Below are 21,585 nucleotides of genomic sequence, written 5' to 3'. Positions count from 1 at the left end.
AGATAATTTTCTGATAAAAGCTATAGCTGTGCCACTTCCAGTGACAGCTCAATGTGAGCAGTTACACTGCAGGATAGAGCGGGCAGTGCACTTACTGCTTGGGATCTTAGGTTTCTTAGATAATATTTATTCCCTTATTGTGTTATATAGTTCCAATTTACATGAAACTAAAATTTATTTGTATTTAGACTGTACCATGTAAGTAAAGGCATATTGTAATCTAAAAAGAAATTTTGATGGAATTTAACAACTTTGAGAACATTGTGTTGTCAAAAGAGACAAGGGTCAAATTTTTTCATGAATTAACATTACAGTGAGGCCATAAGACAATTACAGTGCAGAGACTTGCTGGTACTCAGGACTAAGATGGAGAGACAGCGTGAAAAAGAGTGAAATAAAATATACAAATGATGCATTTGTCAAAGACAACTGCCACACAAGTAAAAAAAACCCATATAAACCTGGACTGAAATTAATCAAAAATAGCTGTTAGAATGAGTGTGTAATATACTGATATTCAGTATAAGTATTGTTAAATATCAATTGTTAACTACTATCTGTTCACCAGATATGTGACAAATAATAGAGGGGATATAGACATATGCATATCATGACCTTTAATCTTAAATGTTGGTCAGTTCATGTTTTTTACCTTACCGTGCTCTGCCTACAGGGTTTATGAATCTACGAGGGTGTTTTTCAAAAGAGGAAAAAGACACCTAGTTGAATGGAGATGTAGAAATGGAACTGTATAAATATGAAAATAAGAAAAAAAAAACGGGGCTTTTTCTCTTCTTAACCGTTCTGTCCATTATTTGTCCTTCTGTCCATGTACCCTTCTTTACGTACATAACATACCCAAGATGAGGAAGATGTGGCATTGGTTTAGAGCCCAGAGTTCCCTACTGCTTATGATAAGTAGTGAGGTTGTAAGGTGCTTAATGCAACGTGGTGCTCTCCTGCAACTCGTCAAGGGAAGGAGGTGGAATCTGGAGTGGTGGAAACATTCCTACCAGAGAGAGCATGAGTGGGAGGAGATGGGATTATGGCTCCTGCTACGCTACACCATGGGGGGAAGTAACTGGAGGCCAAGCCTTCACTCCATGATCCAGAACTTTTTGGAAGAGAGTCAGACTAGAAGATCAGTTTCAGTATGTTGGGAATTAATTTACATCTCTAGAGACAGACTATGCTGCTTAGGTTTTTGGGCAAGTTGCTTTTAGGGTGTGAGTTAGGAGCATGTCACTACTCCACACCAAGTGTTCGCATGCAGTCTTTCACCTTAAGTAAATGCTAAGCAATAGTCCCTACTGCACTGGTACTAATACTATATTGCACCTATTTGGGGAATATTCTGGCCTCAGAATACCAGAGAACTAGGAGACTGGGGTGAGAACAGTTCCCTGTTTTCTCCTCCTTGCCATTTTGGAGCACTGGATTGCCAATGGGGCACTTGTAGAGAGAAGGCTTGAATCCTTCTCCATTTATGTATTTGTTCCTTTGTGCTTCCCTTCTTTTGCAGGTTTTAATTTTCTCTCACATACAACGCAGAGAGCGGATTTCCCTAAAGCTTGTGGGTTGTGGAAAGTGAAGGAAAAAACCATCCTGTAGAGGAAAGACGGAGGAAAAATGGATGGATGAAATTATTGAAATGTAACCCATCCTTAAACTTGATAAATGTACTTCAGTAGTGTTTACTAATTCCTGTTGCTATTAGAAGAGATTTTCTGTTGCTATTAGAAGAGATTTTGTAAGCAATATCCTCAGTGTAGCCACATTTTAATGAGTTTTTTCAACAGAGAATAGTATAAAGGAATAGTTTCCTTCTAACAGACTGTATTGTTAAATATATTTAATGATAAGACTAGACAATAACATGTAACCTTTTGAATTAGTCGGAATAAAAGCCCAATGAATTTCTTTACATCTCTATTCTAGGATCACTAAGCAACCAAGGACAGATGGGTTTATATCTGTCTGGTATATTGTATTGCTTTTAAAAGCTTTTTAAAAGAACATTAGTTCTTTGGCACAGGAATAAATGGATTGTAAGCATATTACAGCTCCTCTTGAATCATTTCTGGGGTTTGGCACATGATCTCCCCAGGCCAGTGTATTCACATGGCTGGGGCTTCCCCAGTTTTAGATTTCTCACTTTTAATTAAGCTTCGTAACTGTCATCATTGCAATACATCGTGTTGGTTTTGTGTTTGTTTGTTAATTTTTTTAATTTTTATTTTTTTAGTAAGCTGCAATCACACTGAGATAGTGAAATTGTGCACTATAGTTGCTGCATCTTTGGGCGCGTGTAGGTGACTCGATAATTATAAGCACAGACCAATTTCATCTGCAAGCGTTGAGTGAGGAGTCATGATAATGCATGTGTTAGTCTTAAAAACTGCTTTTAATTTCAACCATAGCTACCCTCTGACTGGTTTACATCAGTTATTGGAAACTACTTTCTAATGGTGAGATATATTCAAAGATCCTATCTTTGAGTAGCCGGCAAGCCAGTACACAGAAGAAATGGAAAAAACAAGTCTTGTGATGGCCAGTCTAGAGACTTGAAGTATAGAATCACAGTGTATTTGCGTGCTGAAGGTCATGCGAAAAGTATGTCTTAGGGCTTATAATTAAACCTACATCTCTCTCATAAATTTGATGAAATCAAATGGTATTAGAGTCATTGCATATTATTTACTCTATGGGTTGGATCAGAAACCCCAGCACTCTGCCAGTCCTGAAAGTAATGCCATGAAGAGGTAAAAAGTTTAACTAATAAAGGCATTAGTGAACTTTTATTAAAAAAAAAATTCCCAGGCAACTTGTGCACCTGAAAATGTGCAGGTTATTCTGAGAAAGTCAGAAAAATAGAATACTTATTGGCATTCTTTTGTTGGGGCCCTCACTGCAGAGTGCTTTGTGGGGTTTTTGTTTGAGCGTTATTGTTGCTTTCCTGGAAAAAGATGTAATGAAATAGCTTCCTGTGTAAATTCCAAAGGCAATGTCACCTCAATATAGCACACATTGAAGGCAATGCAGAGATGCTGCTAGATGCAGCAGTGGACGTTATGGTTGTGAGAACTTCCCTTGGTACAGCAGCAAGTTTTTCGTGGTGGATATCTAAGCCCAGGCACACAGTAGGAGCTGTTGCCATCAGCTTCAAGTTCAGTAGAACAGTTCTTCTGTGGTGATTGTTACTTGTGACGTCATTCAGCATCTGGAAATCAAATATGTGGATACAGGAAGAGAGAAGTAATCTTTTTCAAAAATCTCTTCAAACTAAAGGTAAGCCTGAATGGAAATTGGAAGTAGGGACATGCCTTCAAGCCTTTCAGATATCTGTGGTGGAAACAACGGGTTTGTGTCCTGGCTTCAACCCAGAGACAAGATTTTCCTCTGTTTCCAATGATCAAACAAAAATTATACCTTCTTTTCCATCCTAGGAGCATATAGCCTTTGTGATCTCCATCTCATAGCTAAGGTATAAGGTGTGTTACCACTGTGCAGGCCTCCTTCCTCCAGTCCATAAAACACCTCCGGCTGTTGTCTTTCCTTTCGCTTACTTGGTGGTGTCAGCCAAATGAGGAAGGTACCGATACCCAATGAGCTCACAGACCGCAGAAAATTATCTAAAGTCAAGGTGATGGTTATGTTGATCAGTGCAGAAGGGTCCTACAGCGGCAAATATTTTTTAGTTCTTCACAAAGATAAACCTGCAAAGGTAAAATATGTGGCATTCAGTTTCTTGAAATCTGTTAAGGTGTCTGGAAATCTTTAGTTTTCATTAATTTTCATTACACAAGCAGGTTCTAACTATCCTTTGTGAGATCTTCACTTGTCCAGAACAACCTTTTTTGTTCCTTTTTCTCATGCATTTAACTGATTGTGGTGTTTGTCTGCCTCCTTGTGATTTTCTTCGTAATTGCAATCCTGAAGTGTTCGGTGGTTTTGGTTTTGTGTTGATTTGGGGGTTTTTGGGTTTTTTTTTTTTTTTGTTGGTTGGTTGTTTTTTTCTAGAGGCTGTGCTAAGCAATTAAATTGTATTGTGGTGACTCTAGGCGTGCCATTTTTTATTTATTTCTCAGAAATGTATAAGAATGATGCCCTTAAGAGACTCATTAATGAACAGGTGAGCGTGATCCCTTACTCTGTCATCATTTTTTCTTCGTGTAAGTGATAGCTGATGTTATCACATCTGCCCATTGCTGACTAGGTTTTTAGTCTCGTGACTCAGTAAGACATTACACTATCCTAAAAGTGACTTCGTCTTGTGCACGGCATTTCGCTGCTCCAGGCAACAAAATTTTCTATTTTAAGTAATGTTGTATTTGTAGCATGGGATGCACAGCTATGAAAAGTAGCTTTCACAAAAAAAAAAAAAAGAGATGAAAATAAAATGGTTAGAACCAGATCCAACTGTAAAAAATCCCGAAATTTGGAAATACTGAATAAATTATTCTATGTCTGTTTTTTTAAAGGTTAGGACAGAGTGGTGATAGTTTTGCAAATCTTTGGTTTGCAGTATAAGAAAATGGTGTAGCTCTGGTTTATAACTTTATTGACATGATATGCTCTACTTTTATTCAGTGAAGTCTGTAGGACCTAACCAAGGTCAGTTTTCTCATGTTAGACATTGTAAAAACTCATACTAAAGGCTGATTCTGTTTAGGTTTTCAGATGATCAGATTAGACAAAGTAAGCAGAAGGGTAGTGAACAATAAAAAGAGTGTGTTCGTGGAATTAATTTCTCCAAGATCCTGGAGAAAGTCGGTCATCCAAATTGGAATACTGGCCAATCACGCACCCAGTTCTTCATCCACCCCGTCCCACTGACCTGCTTGGACCTGAGGCCTGTAGAAGCTCAGAAAGTCAGCTAGGAAAACTGATTAAAGGCACCAATTGTTGGGATTATGCTTTAACGTTGGGTTTGCGGTGTGGATTTTTTTTCTTCCAAAATACTGTGACTTTGGACTTAATACCTTAAAACGAAATACTAACAGCCAGCTTGAGGATGTTGCCATACCTATCTCAACTGAAATTAACTTTGAATGTTAGGTAAATCTAAATACCTTAAACCTAATTCTAAAACTTCTGGGTCATGATTTTTACCACTCAGGGAGGTGGTAGCACCTTTATTTCCATAGGTGGCAAAAGATGGGCATATTATTTTTCAACACAACACGGTTTCAGCTGGAAGAAAATCCAGACATGCAAGCAGGAAAGAAATGAGGGGACCCGAATTACGGGGAGCAGTGTGAACTGCCTTTAGATGCTGATGGTTTAAAACAGCCACTAGTCAATCAAAATCTATGTGAAATGCAATTTGAACTCCCATTGTTTGAGGTGAGGTAAGAGATTTCACCTCTGGGCTCTGAGCAGTTGGTGTTCGTGAACGCTTTATGTCAGTATCTCTATGTGATAGGAAAAATATAATTACAGATACCGAAAGCTTTATTTCAGCAAAAATATGTTCATCTACTCAAATGTTTTTCTGCTCAAGGACTTTCCGATCTCCACAACACGCCTGACTGTCATATGCTTTAAGTGGAATGAATGACTTGTATTAATGAAATTTCCCTTCTTCTTCCTCCACGCTTGGAGAAACTTCATTCCACTTGGTTGCTTTTCTGTACTTGGGCTATGCTCCTGCTGCAGCACTGCTTCTGAAAGCATCCTTTTAAGCTTACTCTCTAGAGAGGTCAGAGCCTGTCTTGTCCTCTGAGGAAAACAGTGGTGTGGGGAAAATGGCCTACAGTCACTTTCGTGACAAATATTACACAGATCACAACTGCAGGAAAGTTATTTCTGGGTCTGCTGTACTGGTATCCCTGAGGATATGGATGCACAAAGAAGGAAGCAAATTAAGCATTTTTAAGTCCAGCTTCTGCATGAATCTTGCATACACTTGAAAGTAGCTGTTTGATGAAATTTGGAATGCTAAAAAGAAAAAAATCCCAGTGGAGTTAGAGAAACGTATAGGTTGCTGCAGTTGGATGCATGTGATAAATCAATCTGTGCTGGACTTATAACGTGTCTGTGTCACTTATCACATGCACATCACTTCCATAGGCAGTTAGTGAGAAGAATTCTGTAGATGAAGGTGGGTTTTTTCATTTGGTTGCGGGAAATATTTTCTTTTATTTGGCTGTTTTGAGGCAGTTATTCAGGAAATTAGGAGAGACAGAATGAGTCTTGAGAAAACAGCTAGAAAACAGATGGCACTTTAGGGTTCAAAAGAACATTTTCGTGTACTTCTGCAGTGCTATAACATGGACGTGTTCACATGCAACCCACGTGCATTTGCATGGTGAAGTCCTAGATTCGCTGAATTCAGTGGCAAAATCGAAATGGATGATCACTCGGTGCACGAATACACTCTGCAAATGACTAAATATCCTTAGAGGAATGTAAATGAGGAGAATCTTGATAGTCTGGGTAAAATTAATTCCTTTCGCATTTAGGTTTCTGTTTTAAATTTGTGTACTGTTTAGAAGCGGAACTCGTATTTTTATTTCTCATTAGATTTTGCCTCTCTAACTCATTCTGTGCAGTATCTCACTGCTCCAATATGTGATTTCAGTGGTATTCCTTGAGGAGTAAAAACTTACTTAACTTTAGAAAGTGAGACAGAATTGTTCCCTTAGCTATTTGTTTCTGAGAGAGACTTTCCAAGGCTCAAAATGTTAATAGAAACATTAACTATCTACAATTAAGAAAATCAATATTATTTTTTTGTTGTTGTTCAAAGGTGAGAGTAAAGCCTTTTTCTTCTTTTTAAGCAATCACTCATAGATGTATTTTGGCAGCCTCATACTTCTGCTTTTGAAATGGTTTTTCTGAAAGACAGTTTTCCCTCCTCGCATTATTTGATCTTAATACATCTGGTTTTCCATGTCTCCATCCAGAGACGCCATTTGCCAGTTTACGTTTTCTCTTTCACTTAACCTCATAAACTCTGATTTCTTTTTCTGCATTTAATCTGTTTGCCATATCATCTCTTCTGCTGAGCATTGCATAAAATATTTCTTATGAGTCAGTGCTGTAGCTAGAAGCAACTAGATTTGTGTTAAATATCCCACATTTCAGTTGATAGGGACTAGGTCTGCTTTGTGGCTGGCCCACACAGAAATGTCTGGAGGGGAAGCAACAAGACACTGTCACCCTCGTTGCCCTCGTAGTCAACCAGGTGCAGGGTCTCACCCAAAGGGCTTGGAAATGCACACTGCCTTTACCCGCAAATGCCATTCTGAACATGACTCCCACATCTGATTAATTTTCCTCGACACTATTCCTCCTTGTCGAAGAAATAAAAGCCTCCACTTGTCAGAAATTCACTTGTCTCTTAATGAATAAACAAGTGTGTTTACTTCTGTCTGCATCTGAGTCATTTCTCACACACAAAGCGCTCGCCTACACAGGATGCTTTTTTCAAACTTTAACTGAGGTCTGGTGTTAATTAGACACCAAACATGTACTATTCCCAAATTCTGTAAACTTGTGTCAGACAGAAACCAAAAGTAAGGTTTGAGGGAAAGTTTAATCAAGAGTGAGAATCCCAAATGTCCAAACTGTCATGTTGTTCATATCAGTACACACTCGAAGATGTATCTTGATTTTGGTAAGTTAGGCAGGAATACTTTGAGTAATTATTTCAATGGGTCTGCTATATTCTGAAAACAGAAATAAAGACTTTTATTTCATTAAGTGCAACATTTGTGCTACAGACAATACCTTAATTTGACCTTCCCCAGTGCTTTCCCTTTGTAAAAATGTTTTACGCAACTTTGCCTTTTCCTCAGCCTCCAGAGGTCAATAGGCTGTTGACCTTAAGGTGTCTGTGCCATGCAGGATTTATGTGGCAGTGGTTTCACCCTCTAAGCCAATTCCTGGCTTCTTCAGGTACATGAAAGGTGACTAAGCTCCTGTTCTGTTACAGTCTAGAGCTTTGCGTGGCTCCCTGCATGTGTATTCAATCCAGAGCTGAACCGGTGGAACAGGCAATTTTCTTCATTAGTTTCCATCCATGTGCATCTGTGTTTTATGCCATTATGCCAAGCATATTCACTTCATCTCTTGCCAAGAGCAAATAGAGGGAGGAGGTTGCATTTTTGCAATGTGAAAGGGGAAAAATTCCAGTTTCCTCGCTTGATTATTTCTTTTGCAGAAGGCGAGATGTTATTTCATGGCTTCTAAGTATCTTTAGTGGTAGAATGACTGTGGAAATGCTACTCCTCAAGCTGGGACCTCTACACTAATCAATGCCTCAGGCTAATGAGATCTTTACATTCACTTCCCGGTGCAAATGGACCTTTCTTCTTTCCTACCCTGTTCCAATAAAATTCTCAGTTCCTCTGGCACCGCCTTCCATCTGTGCCTTTGTACATATCTCGGATCCTGATGGCAGGTACCATGTGCAATTCTCTTGATCATTGCTCCATAATTTCAATCTCTACTGTCTCTTCAGATGACCGAGTGTCAGCTAAAAATCATCTCTGTGCTAGATCCCATAATTTGTGAGACACACTTGCAGTTTGTCCTTTGAGTCTTTAAATTTTCTTTCAATAGTTTCAGTAATTATTGTTAGTTGCCTTGAGCTCTCCCTCTCCGTCCTTTGGTATTCCATGTCTCTCATCAGTTCGGGGATTCAGTGTGCTGCTTGATTCTTGCTTACTGTTAGCTGCCTGCTGAAAAGAAACTTTCTTTCCCCTGGCTCTTAAGTACTGCTGTCTCTAACGTTTCGGCGGATGTTTCTGTGTCCCCCATTTGCTATCATCTCACTCATCCCCACATCCTGGGACACCCTGTTTTCTGCTCTCCTGTTCTGTCACCACCCTGCTCTTACTGTACTTCAGATAAATCCACAATTGCCGATCTTTGTTGTTACCCATGTATGCTGTTAGATTGGATTTACAGGAGCCCTGTTTTCAGCAATTGCTGTTGCCCCTTTTGGGAGGCTGTGTGCTGTTCTGGTATGATCTTCTGCTGAAATATCAAATGGAAAAATCTTCTGGCACATCATGCTTGGTACCGGCGTAAACACGCCATTTGCCTGTTCTCTGCTTTAAGTGGACGTCATGGTCCTAGTTATCCTCCGTTATGTCCCTCGGATTGTATGAGCCTTTAGTCATCTAGCATCCTATCCACTCTGTTTTCTTAGACACCCTGTGTCCTCATTCTCAAACATATGTTTCCTGGCTTCTTTCAGACCTTTGTAAACTGCCCACTTTGAGCAGCTGTTTGTTATAAACCAGGATGTAACTAAGAAGCCATCTCAACTTTTCCACATATGTACCTCAACTAGGGAAAAGCTCTAGGAACAATTTATAAACTCTTCCCCTTGGTACTGGGTTTCTAACCTGATTGCATACTAGTTTGCTGAGCTGTGACTAAATCTAAATGAAATTTTGTTTTCATTTCATATTGCTGTGGGAAGGATTTGCCTCCTGCATAAGCAATAACAGAGGAGCAGGATTTAGCTCTGTGTAAGGGTGAAAGGCAGAGACTTGAGATACTTGTTCGCGCTGTCCCCAGATTGCCTTCCTGTTGGGGGAATTTACAGTCATGTATGAATTATATGTCACGTAAGCAGTGTTAGAGCATTTTAACTTGCTTCAGCGGGTGACCAGGTAATATAGGTCATACTGACAAGGTATGTTAATATATGAAGCCTTTGTTCTTGAGCTACAGCAGTCTGATTTCAGTTGAATCACTAGATGCTTATTTTTGTGCCTCTCTGTCTTCAGCAGGATACAGATGTCTTCAGTTCCCAGTTGCATCATCAGCCCTGTGCTGAAAATGTGACGTTTTATAACAGTGTTTCATGTGCACTATAAAGAAAGAGTTTTGACCGATAAGGTAGTTTAACAACTTGAGTTAGTATTGGAAAAATAAATTGAAAAGTTGTGAGGTGGAAATCTCAAATGAGGTCCAAAGATCCCCTAGCAGGAACTTGCAAATGGAATAAAGAAGGTTTGAAAAGAAAGCGAGTCCCAAGAGACGAGGGTGTTCTCGTATCAGGTCAGCTTTACTTGCCCTCCTTTTGCTTAAGTTTTTCACGAAAAGGAGTGTTTTTGCAAGTGGAAGCAGTTGCCGGGTGGACAGTTGATGAATGGACGGTAATGTCAGTCTAGAAAAAGGAGAACTCAATGTGCAAGCAAAATGATGGATCAGCTAAGTAAGGATGAGTTGGGTGAAAGCGATTCACATCATATTCTAAAAGAAGGGAACTCTCCGCAGCGTGATTTAGTGAAGTAAAAAAGTTGATGATGTTATGCATCTTTTCATAGAAATGTCTGAGAGATGTAAAGGAGAATGAAAGGGCTGGTTTGTAAGGAGTGGATTTAATTAACAAAGGACATGGTGAGTACAGTTTTAAAGCCCTTATCCTTGGGGCTTTTTCAGAAAAGAAAAATGAAAAAACACAAAACCCACCACCTTATTTTAGCAAAAGAGTCAGGTTCAGATTTCAGAAAAACATGACCCAAAATACATTTTGAAGAATTGGATAAATTCCCGTTGACTTCAGTAGGAACTGGATCCATCACTTAATGAAAATGTTGTGTAACTGGTCTCATTCGGTTTTATAAGATTTCGTTATGTTTCCTCTGAGACCTTTCGGCGCATATGTTAGTTAATCTGCTAGGAGACCAGGAGTTAACGTATGTACCTCACGTGGATCATTTTAATATCAATGTTTAAGTATTTTGAAGCTTGCAAGTATTATGCTGTAAGTATTGTTAGTGAGCCTTCTGGTTTGGTGGCAAAGCAATAGTGTTTCCTCATGTTTCAAACACCTCTCCCTTTGCTGCTTGAAGACTGGCGTATTCGTGTTGATGCAGAACGCTCTGAACAAGGCAGCTTCTGTTATCACAATCAAAACCCTGCGAGAAAGGGAGGATGCATAAATAGTACAGTCAAATAATTTAATACCCGTAATGCCCACCTTTGCTCTAGAGTATTGAAGAACAAAAATCAGATACAACTCTGGCTTCCAAAACTTCCTCAGTCAGACTGGCAAAGGCCTAAACTGGCAGCAGCGTTTTGAGGAATAAGAGTTCAGGCTAGCCAAGTCTCTGATCTTCTCGCTAACATCATCAAAAAGAAGACATGATTTACAACTGGGCTGCGGCTCTCCGCTTTGAGACCCCAGCCAATTTACAAAACCCACAAAGAATTAGATGTTTCAGGTCACATTTGAACAAGTAGAAGTAAGAAAATCTCCATATACTATCTACCCAAATTCATTACATTCTGTGCCAAGTTTTCAATTTATTAATTCCCAATTTAATCCTTTCTTAAAAAAAAATAAAATAAATCCCTTAATCGGAGAGGAGCATCAATCTCATTGATGTTAGACTTTTTTTCCTATTGGTTTGGCCTCTCTTTTTTCAGTCATAAATGGCAACAGATACAAAGTCCTACCGATTTTGGAGAAGGAATAGGAGACAAAAATGTATCTGTTATTGAGCAGGCTTCTAATATTTGGAGAGGGGATCTTTATTTATATATTTAAACATTTCCATTTCTACTTTACTGCAAAATTTATTAATAGATTTAAGTGTGAAACAATAGGTAATACCTATTTAATACTAGACTACAATAATACTATATTATAATAATTTATAATACATAATATTATATTGTATATTAATACTGTAAGCTGCTATCACTTTACAAATGCTGAAGAATTTCTACATAATTTTTGAGGCTCAACTATGTAATAAAAAAACTGACAAATGTCTGGGTAGGAAAGACAATTTAATGAAAACACAGTTATAACATAATTCAAAGACAAACATTTTTCCCTTCAAGTCTGTTGATTGCCCACTAAACCTTGTGAGTCTCTCGTTATGTCTTTAAGTTACTTGAAGATAGGTGGCTTTTTAAAAAAACTGAGTCTCGCTATTAACGTGAGTCTGATGCGTGTATCTAAAGCATTTGGAGTTGAATATGGTAGATGGTACCGAATTATGTCATTGTACCCTAAATCCTTATTTGTTGTGTGATGATGCCTTTGGGCACCAGGCACAGACTGGGGATCCTGCCATGTAAATATATATAGTGAAAGATAGCGTTTGTCTTACGGATGTCACTGTACACAATATATTGCACCGCTACCATTCCTTCTTTTATCTTTAGCACTTCATGTAATAACAATTCTTGCCTAGGAGAACGGATGGAAATTAATACTCAGCTCAGAAAGCCTCACTTACTAGATTTTTAACTTCCAAAGAGCTCAGGATAAGCTTAAACCCACCGTCTTTATGGCTGACCGCATAAATGCAGGTCCTGTCTGCAGAGCGGTAAGTCTACAGTCCTCTCTGATGAATTCTGTTTGACTGAGGGAAGCGATAGCCAAATTTTGAAAAGGAGAAAAGCAGATACTGGCACCCACCATTTTCTGTTTCATACTTCTCGTGTTTAAATTGCCTTTTGGGTGTTTACATGTGCAAATGTTTGTTTAGAGGCCTTTTGTATTTGCATACGCAAAGTCTGCTTGTTCTCTTAATCTGAAACAAACTTTGAAAAAAATGACTCAATGAATTATAGGAGGCCTCTGATCTATATTTAGCGTAAGGCCTGGTACAGATGTGCTTTGAAGGCTCTGTTGGTGCAAGCCTCTGTGGCCACCTCACCTGGAAAATCTGTCAGGCTTCGCTCTATCAGCAGCCACTGAAAATCATTTCAGCTGGAACTACGGTGATACAATTTTTTCTATCACCTACTGAAGTCAATACTTCTTTCAGTTCCCCCCACCCCATATGTCAGTCAATAGACACGGAGCATATAAGTGTGGTGGTGTTGCTGAAGTGGTTGGGAACTTTATTAGGTTCTACAGGAAAACTCAGCTCCTTGTTCAGTGAGAAATATCACTTGACGCAAAGCAATAAAGGTTATTCTGCCCAAAAATGGAGATTTAGGGATTCTGATGAATGCCTTCATTCTGGTTTATTTTCCACCATTAATATTTACTATAAAATCAGGAATGTTTGCATTTGATTTGTTTGGGGAATATAGACTTGAACCAATGAAGCTTATAAATAATTTATGAAGTATCATTCCATCCCATTCTTTGTTTATACAACATAGTGTAAGAGATCGTTTCAACAAACTGAGTGGAGACTTGTTAATGTGTTTGATACAGCCCAAGATATAACGTTAAAATAAAATTCTTTAGAATTCAGAAAGCGTGTTAATTATAAACCCCAGCTCTAGCACAGCTAGAAATATTGTGACAAGCAATTAGTGTGCGCACTTGACATCTTTTTTTGAAGCTGAGCTTTTTTATTATGCTTTTTCCAGCTAAGTGAGATTCATTTAGTGTGATTTACTACATATAAATCCCTGAAAATGAGAGGGAGCTGTCTATTTTCCATGTCATTATCACGGTGTCTGCAGAGAGGGGAAGTGCAGGCTCCTTTATTGGGGTTTTAGAACAACAACGCGGAAATTCGGAGGAGGTCCCTAAACAAATCCATGTGTAATGACTGGAGCGATACCAGTTGCATCATTTGGAACTTTTAAAACTCATAGACATAATCCAAAACAGTTTTGTATAATCCTGTATCAAGAAGGGGCCTAGGCAAAGTGTACTTAATGAGGGATGACAAGGAAAAATGAGGAGTGCCTTTTTCCTGTTTTTCAGGTGGGGAAGATGAGAGTTTTAATTTATTATTTGTTTTAATACAGTCGGATCATAGGATAATTCAGGTTGGAAGGGACTAATATACTGTTGCCTGCCAAAATACACATTAATATGCTGTAAGTAGATTACTTCAGTGGGGATGAATAATTAATACCTGGAATTGGCTACATAATTTGCACTTTTTCAGATGTGCAGAGTTGAGGTTTAATTTGACTTCCTTAGATGTGCACTTAGGCACATAAGTGAGTTCTTAAAAGTCTAAAATAAGCTTTATGTTTTATCAGACTCAAACTTTTCTCTAAGAAGACAACACACAAATTGAATGACAAAAAGAGAGTGAAAGCCAAGAAAAAGAATAGTTGGAGGAAAGCTTTCTAGCTTTCCAGCTGGAAGCTGGTTTTTGTCCATATCCTCTTGGGAATTGCTCCCACGATCCCTTGTGTCCGTAAGAGTGAACTCTATGTATGTAGCAGTAGTAATGCCTTTTATAAAATGTATGCTACAGTGGCTGTAAACTTTTAAAAATAGGAATGTAGCTAAATCTAACCTGATGGGTGTTCAAATCTGATGGTACTGCAGGATTTTGCTATCAATTTTACACTGAACGCTAAAGTTGCATACTTGTCTGTGCACAAGGTAATTTTAATGTCTGTAGCGATGTGGCATGCAGCACTCAATCAGGAGACTGTGATGCAGTAGAGAAACTTCTACTTCATACTGTGATGAAGTAGAGAAACTCCATGTAGCAACGGTTACCTACAAATTTCTGAAAATTCACTTCCTCATATGAGTGTATTTAGGAAACTTGGTGTCAATGCCTATTACCACCTACTCCTGCATTTACTGCATGGGTACGTACTAGCATACTAGAAATGAGTAAACTGTCAATATGATCACATTAATGATTATGGAAATATGAGGTTGCTGTTCATCGCTATTAAGGACCACTAATCCATGGTCACAGGGCAGCACTGCAGCTCTTTTTCTGTTGTCCAATGCCTCTGCACTTGCTCGTGTCAGGTCTCCTCAAAACCTCCCTGGAGCAAGCAGGATTCCTAACGCCAGTCTGCTACCGGCTTGCCCCATCAGAGGCCAGCCGCTCTCAGCATGTGCTGCACATCTGTGTGGTTTCCCTCAATTCTTTTTTTTAATCAAACCCATTTCCAGACCAATTGTCAGACCAGTGACCAGTACCCATTCGCCACTCCTCAGTGTCCTCTTCTCGGCCAGCCCCCAGTCACCACCTGTTTGAATGCAGTATTAGCGTTACCTGCTAACGTGAACCTTTGTATGTTGAACTAATATCGCTGGAGCTTCTGTGAAGGCATACGGCTAGACAGGCTTCTCTGCATGTTGCCAGTCTTTCACAGAGTCTTTCTCAGGGCCTGACTAGGCTAGACCTGGCTCCACATTAAATGATGTGAGAATTTTCAGTGGCCGGCTTCAAGAGGACCAAGTAACTGCTAAGCATTGCAATTGCTGGGGACTTGGAGGGCTGATTTTGCTGGCTTTAGAGCTTTACCATTAAAATTATTTGCTGTGAGAAAGAATAAAATCTTGACGCTTGACACGGGCCTTGTTCTCTGAAGTGATAATCTCTCAAGTCCCAGAATAATACTTTTTCCTCTTCCATATAGATATGCATACCAAATTCCAAGAAGAGTTCACCACCTGTCAGCCACACACACAGCCACAGGCTCCAAGTTCTCTCCTAACGTCAGCTCTTCAGGCCACATCTAGGATGATGCTGAGGGAGACCTCGGTCTCTTGTATGTAAGAGATATCCTACTCCATGAAAATGTCCACATGAGCTATGCCCTGTGGAATGATTTGTCATTACCTGGCAATACCAGATTCTAGAGAAAGGCTCAGAGACTCCCTGGGGAAGGCTGGTAGCCCAGATCTGGGTCCTGGTCCTGGTCCTGGTCCAAGTTTTGTACCCTGCTCTCACCTTTTTAATAAGAATGGTTAGTGAATAATACTGAGATTCGAGAAAGCCTTTTATGTTTTGCACAGACAGGAGGGTAGATCGTTGATATAAATGGTACAGTCATGCTGGATGGAGCAAAATGATTGCTAAGTAGCATCAGCTAGGGTTGCAGCAAAATCATAAAGCACGGGTGCCACATCTGAGTGTACTCAGTGTGTGTGTGCGTGTGTGTGCGCGTGCGCGTGTGTGTACCCGTACGTACTTACCTCAGACCTCGATGCCTGCAGTGAGAGCGGCGAGATGTTCCAGCTTGCTATGGGTAGTGGTCTGACAGAATCACGTGGATGAGTCTTAATAGCACTGGGATTTCCTTAATGTTGGCCTGGGACGTCTCTGCGGTCAGGATAAAAACATATTGATCTAGAAGCCCATTTCATGGGCTGAACACCTCTGCAAGAAGGTCCCCAAAATGCTAAGGTATGAGAAACAAGGGTTGTATCTACTGATGACAATGAGTCTAAGTGGCTCATATTCAGTAAAAATTAATTGAAATGTGTTCAATTCTTCTCTTTCCCAATCTCATTCACGTTTCACTTTTGGAGTGCAACATATTCTTTGCACAACCGCTGGTGTGATGCACCGCGTTATTTTGCCAAACACCTTTGGCTTTTATAGTCAATACGCTCTCAGCATGTAGCCTACATCGTTTCTGAAGTTGGCCTAAAATCACACCAACTAACTCCAGGCTATGATTTGTTTTTGCTGCGTTTGGCTTCCAGAGCCCAGCCCACGTTCCTTTCGAGTCAGTAGGATTCTTTCTTTTGGCTTTTACAGGACTTGGATCAGATCCGTAGTGTTTAATTCCCCCCCTTGCTTCCCCTCCCCTCCCTGAAAGATTCCTAAACAAAGTTATAATATAATCTGAAGAATAACAATATTGGGCCAGATTTTCGGTTCCAATAAAACAGAATAGATTTTTTTTTTTCAAGTCAGTAAAACTATGCTCATTTACATGAGCTTAAATATCTTTACATACATTTAAATAATGTGTCTTCAATAGGCCATAAAGCTCTCTAAACTTATTTATGTGAAAACCAGAACAGTTTAGACTATATTTCACTTTGTGCCCAAGTCCTGTGGAATGACAGCTCAGTTCACCTAACTTTTATTGATTATTTTTCATCTTATCTCTTGATGCAGCCTTAATGCATACCAAAACAATCTATAATTCCTCCTCTGTGATGCTATTGTCCAGTTGGCTGGTTTCTCATCTGTTTGCTTCACCATAGATTCAACTCTTCTAACCTAAACACAGATTCTAGAGGGAACAGCTCAGTGACAGCCCCGCTTCAGACACAACGGAAATAAGGAAGATTTATGGCAACCATAAACATATGTTGGATTTTATTTTGCAGAAATGGTTTTCTCAGTTTCAGTTGGCTGGATAGCAGTGTGAAAATACATGTATGTCATTAATTTATTTACATCGATAACTGACTAATAAACTTTATTATTGTAGAATCCAACTTTTTCTTTCTCAGAGACCTCATGCAGTGGAAAATCTGAATCAGGTGGATCATAAAATCTCAAAAGATTCATCTCCAGCTGAACAATGTCGAGGAGGAAACTGCTCTTTCAGTTAGAAAGTAGAGCAAGTTATTTTATTCGCTTTTTCTTCTTCTTTTTTTTTTTTTTTTTTTTTTTTTCCTTCTTGGTGAGAAATCCTTTCTCCTTCTGTGAACCTGGAGCAATTCTGAAGCTAGCAGAATTATTCTGGATTTGTGCTGGTGTTACTAGTATCAGAATATGGCCGTAGGAGTAAAATGGTGCTTTTGTGGCAAGGCACAGCACGAACAATAACTGTATTTAGGATGCAGGAAAACCCAGTCTCTATAGAAAGCAAGCATTCAATGAATTTTATAATAGTATAACAATACAAAGAGAAAGAAAAAAGAGGCGAAAGACAGAAGATGTACATTTAACCTGAGCTTCAGGAAATAACGTACCAGCAGTAGGCTTTATTTGTCTGCACAGTAGTCCCTATGGAAATGGAACTAAATATACTTTTTGCTAACTTTCCATTCCTAACTCTTAAACAAAAGTCCAGATACTAGCTGCTCTCGGAACGTGAACCCCCCTGTGACAATATGTGGAAGCTGAAATTCAGCAATAGTTAACTCCTTCCCACAGCCGCATTGCCTGTCGCACTGGACCAAAGTTGGGCTTAAAATGCCTTTATGTGAAAAGTTTCTGGGGCATTTCTCAAATGCTTTTCAGACATTCCAAGAGGAGAAAGTTGCTAAATAGAATTCTATAGACTCTATTGTCTCAAGGCTATGTCACCATTTCAGCTGCAGTTTTCAAACTTGATATAAAACCCATTTGCTGCTTTTGTGATATATTGTCCAGACGAAAGACTTGATTCAAATCTCATGCTGCTGAAGGCTGATCATACCCCTGTCAGTTCAAAATGAAGTCCTGAAACTAAAATACAAAGCTTGGGAAGAAAGACAAAAAGTGTGATTGGTGAAGATGCGAGTCTGATTCTTTCATACCCATGTCAATCTAGAGGAAAACCTCACTCGTGAATAGCTATCGTAGAGGCTAACGCTCCTACAACCCAGAGCAGCAGCACAGACAGTCTCATTAGCGGAGAGATGTTAATTAAACTGAGTACTTGAGTGTGCTCTCATTGGGATGGATCAGAAGTAACTTTACTTTTTAGTATCCAAAGCCGAATTGACTTCCCACTGTGTTTCACATAAAAACGAAAATGCAGAAACAAGAATTTCCTTGCATTGAAATGTTTTAAATGGAAACTTTCAAACCAGATTTCATCCGCAGCTGCTTATTCAGATGAAGACTTTGATTCCTTATAAATTTACCCTGATTTTCAAGCATCAGAAAGTTGTACGGCTTTCCTCACTCCAGGTGAATCTCTCATCTCGTGTCACAGAAGTCAAACAACATTTTTTTATGCTGGGGTGTTTGTTTGTCACCTGGGGTGGGGTTTTTTTGGAAGATTTGCATTTTAGCCTTTTATTATCTGTGATTTTGTTTGATTGGGAATTTATTTTTATGTTGTTGTCTATGCTATGGGTACTAATGTGAATTGTGCTACGTTACAAAAGGTTTATGTGCCACGTAAGTCTCAATTGCAAATACTGTCAGCCCTCGAGGGAGTTTTGGACATGTAGAAGAGCCCATATACGCATCACAGCTGTAAATCCAAATGTCATTACCCAGACTACGTTAAACATCTCCTAGCATGCCTTTTACGGGGCCAAATTTAATTTCTGGCACTACAGCTAAATGATGTTTAGCATTGCATGAGATGTACTAATCAAAGCGATTTTCAGTGCGTGATTTATGACGTGGCTTCTATAGAATGTGCTGCTTTATGGTGCCTCACCGGTATTTATTTGACTGTTCTGCGTGGAGAACCGGAGGAGAGAAATTAGTGAAATTGCCAACTGAACTCACAGCTGCAGACGTGGAGAAGTCACATTAATACTTGGTGCAAAATTTTAATTTGAGTTTAGGCAGAAAATGAGTGTGGCTCTAGAGGATATACGTTAGAGCGAGGTACCTATTTTGGCAGTTAGCACGTGAAGGAAAGGGATCAGTTGGTGCTGTAGGAGTAGAAAAACATGTAGCATTGTTTACATAAAATATGAAAAACTTTAGTTTTAAATACAGTCTCATTTTCTTACAGGTATTTTTATTTACTTATTAAATTCAAATAAAGACCATTCTACTATTTCTTTTTCTTTCCTTCCTTTGATTACAAAGCAGACTACTAACATATGTCTTTGACTTTTAATTAAAGTAAGCACAGTTTTCCAGTAGAAAAAAATGTGATTTCCCAGTGAATGGTTCACTTTCAAGAGGGTTTGTTTTTGTTTTTTTTTCCCCCCTGTATATGTAATTTCAGATGCTGCACAACAAACATGTGATGGTTCGTGTTGGAGGAGGATGGGAGACGTTCGCAGGTTACTTACTGAAGCATGACCCGTGCCGAATGTTGCAGATTTCCCGAGTGGATGGGAAAACTTCTCCGATCCAGAGCAAGTCTCCAACCCTCAGGGACATGAATCCAGACAATTATCTGGTTGTTTCTGCCCATTACAAAACCAAGAAGGAGATTAAGTGAAATAAGCTTCTCATGTGATCGGGACTTTATGTATGTAGGTCCAAATCATTTTCTCAAATGTAGTAAATTTAGTTTATGCTTTAAAAGGACTTTGGAAAATTTAAGACAGACTGGAAATGGCAACCCATTTTGAAGATCTTTGAATTCTAGAACTATTTATTTCTAGTACTGTATCTTTTATAGCAAATTACCCTTGATAGGCTAATTACTACCATCAGATAAGAAATAGACATATATTTTTAGCCAAATTATTACTCTTTAATATGTGAATGTATACTTAGAGTTACATAAAGGAGTGGATCCTGTTAATGGAAGAAAATAGACAATACAATATATTTGTATGAAAATCTTATTACATTGAATCCTTGACGGTTAGGCTAGTCGAAAAATATATATGCAGGTGGAAAATTAATATTTGTGGAAATTATTTGGTAATGCCTCTTGAAATGAAGTAAAAATCGAGTATTTTTATGGGTTGCAAGATTTTCTTAACCAGTAGAATATAAGGACTTTTTGCATGCCAAACAACTTCCCAGAGTGATTACTTTTTTTTAAAAAAAGCCCAAGAACCACCCCCCCCCACACACAAACACCTTCTACTCTTTAAAGCTAAAGACAATGCTCAGTGCCAGATCTGTACGTAGATCCTTCCTGGTTTTTACAAAGTCGACCAATATAGAAGCACGGGGAAGTCGAGAGGTTGTCCCTTCCTCTGCCAGACAATAGAGATGTACCGCGGGGTGATGTCCTGCGACCCACGAGGGGAAGCCTAAAAGATGCACAGCCCTTTGACCAAGGAGGAGCTTCAGAAGATGCTAGTCCCTCCTGAGTCACAAAACGCTAACACTGTTCTTGAATCTGAGCTTTTCCTTCCCCTTATTTTTAATTTTGTTGGTCATGCCAAATGTGAAATATTCATTACCCTGTCAATAGAGTGATGCACATTCTTGTAAATCATTCCCACACCTCTAAAATAGCAAAAGGCATATGGGGGCTTAGTTCATTATTTTGGCTACTTTTCTATGTTGATATTTGGTAATTTATGTGCCTTGTAACATCCTAGAAAAATCATTTTATAGGATTATTTCACTGACTGTATAAATTCGAGCAGAACTCAGTTCTTTCATTAAAAATGAAATAAATTTTTTTTAAATACTCATACATTTTGGAAGTCTTATTTATTATTTGTAATCTGTGTACCCGCACTTTGCTGCTACTGACTGGATGCCCACAATATACAATACTGCTTCCTAATAATGAGGTACACGGTCAACGGGGCAAACATTCACTTTCAGATAGCACAGCAATACCCAGATTTTATTGAAAATTGATTTTCCTTTGCAGGGAAAGAAAAAATCAAAAGCATTCTGGAATTCACTTTTTAAGTACCAACTGGTATTTTTCTGTATTTTTTGATGTTGATGATATACTTACGATCTGCTCCCGTGGTCTTGAAAATTAACAGCAAAATATCTACTGGCTAGGCGAGATCAAGACCACCTTCTTTCATGTTCCATGCCGTATGAAAACAGCACGTTCTACCTCACCACCTAAAAATATCCGCTAAATACAAGCCGTTCACAATGGCTTGGTGCACCATACTAAGTAGCAGCACATAATTCCAAACATGTTTTTAGAAAGAAAAATTGCAGCCTTTTATTCTTATTTTGAGCCATTTTCTAGGAATATTAAACATATACTCAAGCAGTAAACCCTTTGAAAAGCCATAGAAAGACCCAGTTCTCATAGAAACAATGTATGTAGCCTTTATGGGACTGGAGAACAGGCCATAGTAATGTTTTTTTAAAAAAAATGCAGTACAGCTGAAAAAAATAATGATCTTAATATATGCAC

General features: G+C 38.9%; 1 protein-coding gene across 4 annotated transcripts in view; it reads left to right on the top strand.

Moving 5' to 3' along the window:
• GAS2 (growth arrest specific 2) overlaps positions 1–20,890 on the top strand; it is a 96,739-nt gene extending 75,849 nt beyond the window's left edge. For all 4 annotated transcript variants that reach the window (XM_075755339.1, XM_075755337.1, XM_075755338.1 and 1 more), the window contains exon 8: positions 19,513–20,890. In XM_075755339.1, coding sequence (XP_075611454.1) covers positions 19,513–19,731 — 219 coding nt within the window. In that variant the 3' untranslated portion in view covers positions 19,732–20,890. The remainder of the gene's footprint in view (positions 1–19,512) is intronic.
• Positions 20,891–21,585: the final 695 nt, after the last annotated feature.

Source organism: Balearica regulorum, chromosome 5 (genome assembly GCF_011004875.1).
Source record: "Balearica regulorum gibbericeps isolate bBalReg1 chromosome 5, bBalReg1.pri, whole genome shotgun sequence".
Classification (NCBI taxonomy): domain Eukaryota; kingdom Metazoa; phylum Chordata; class Aves; order Gruiformes; family Gruidae; genus Balearica; species Balearica regulorum.
The sequence above is the reverse complement of the archived record's forward strand: the minus strand, read 5'-3'. Positions and strand labels throughout refer to the sequence as shown.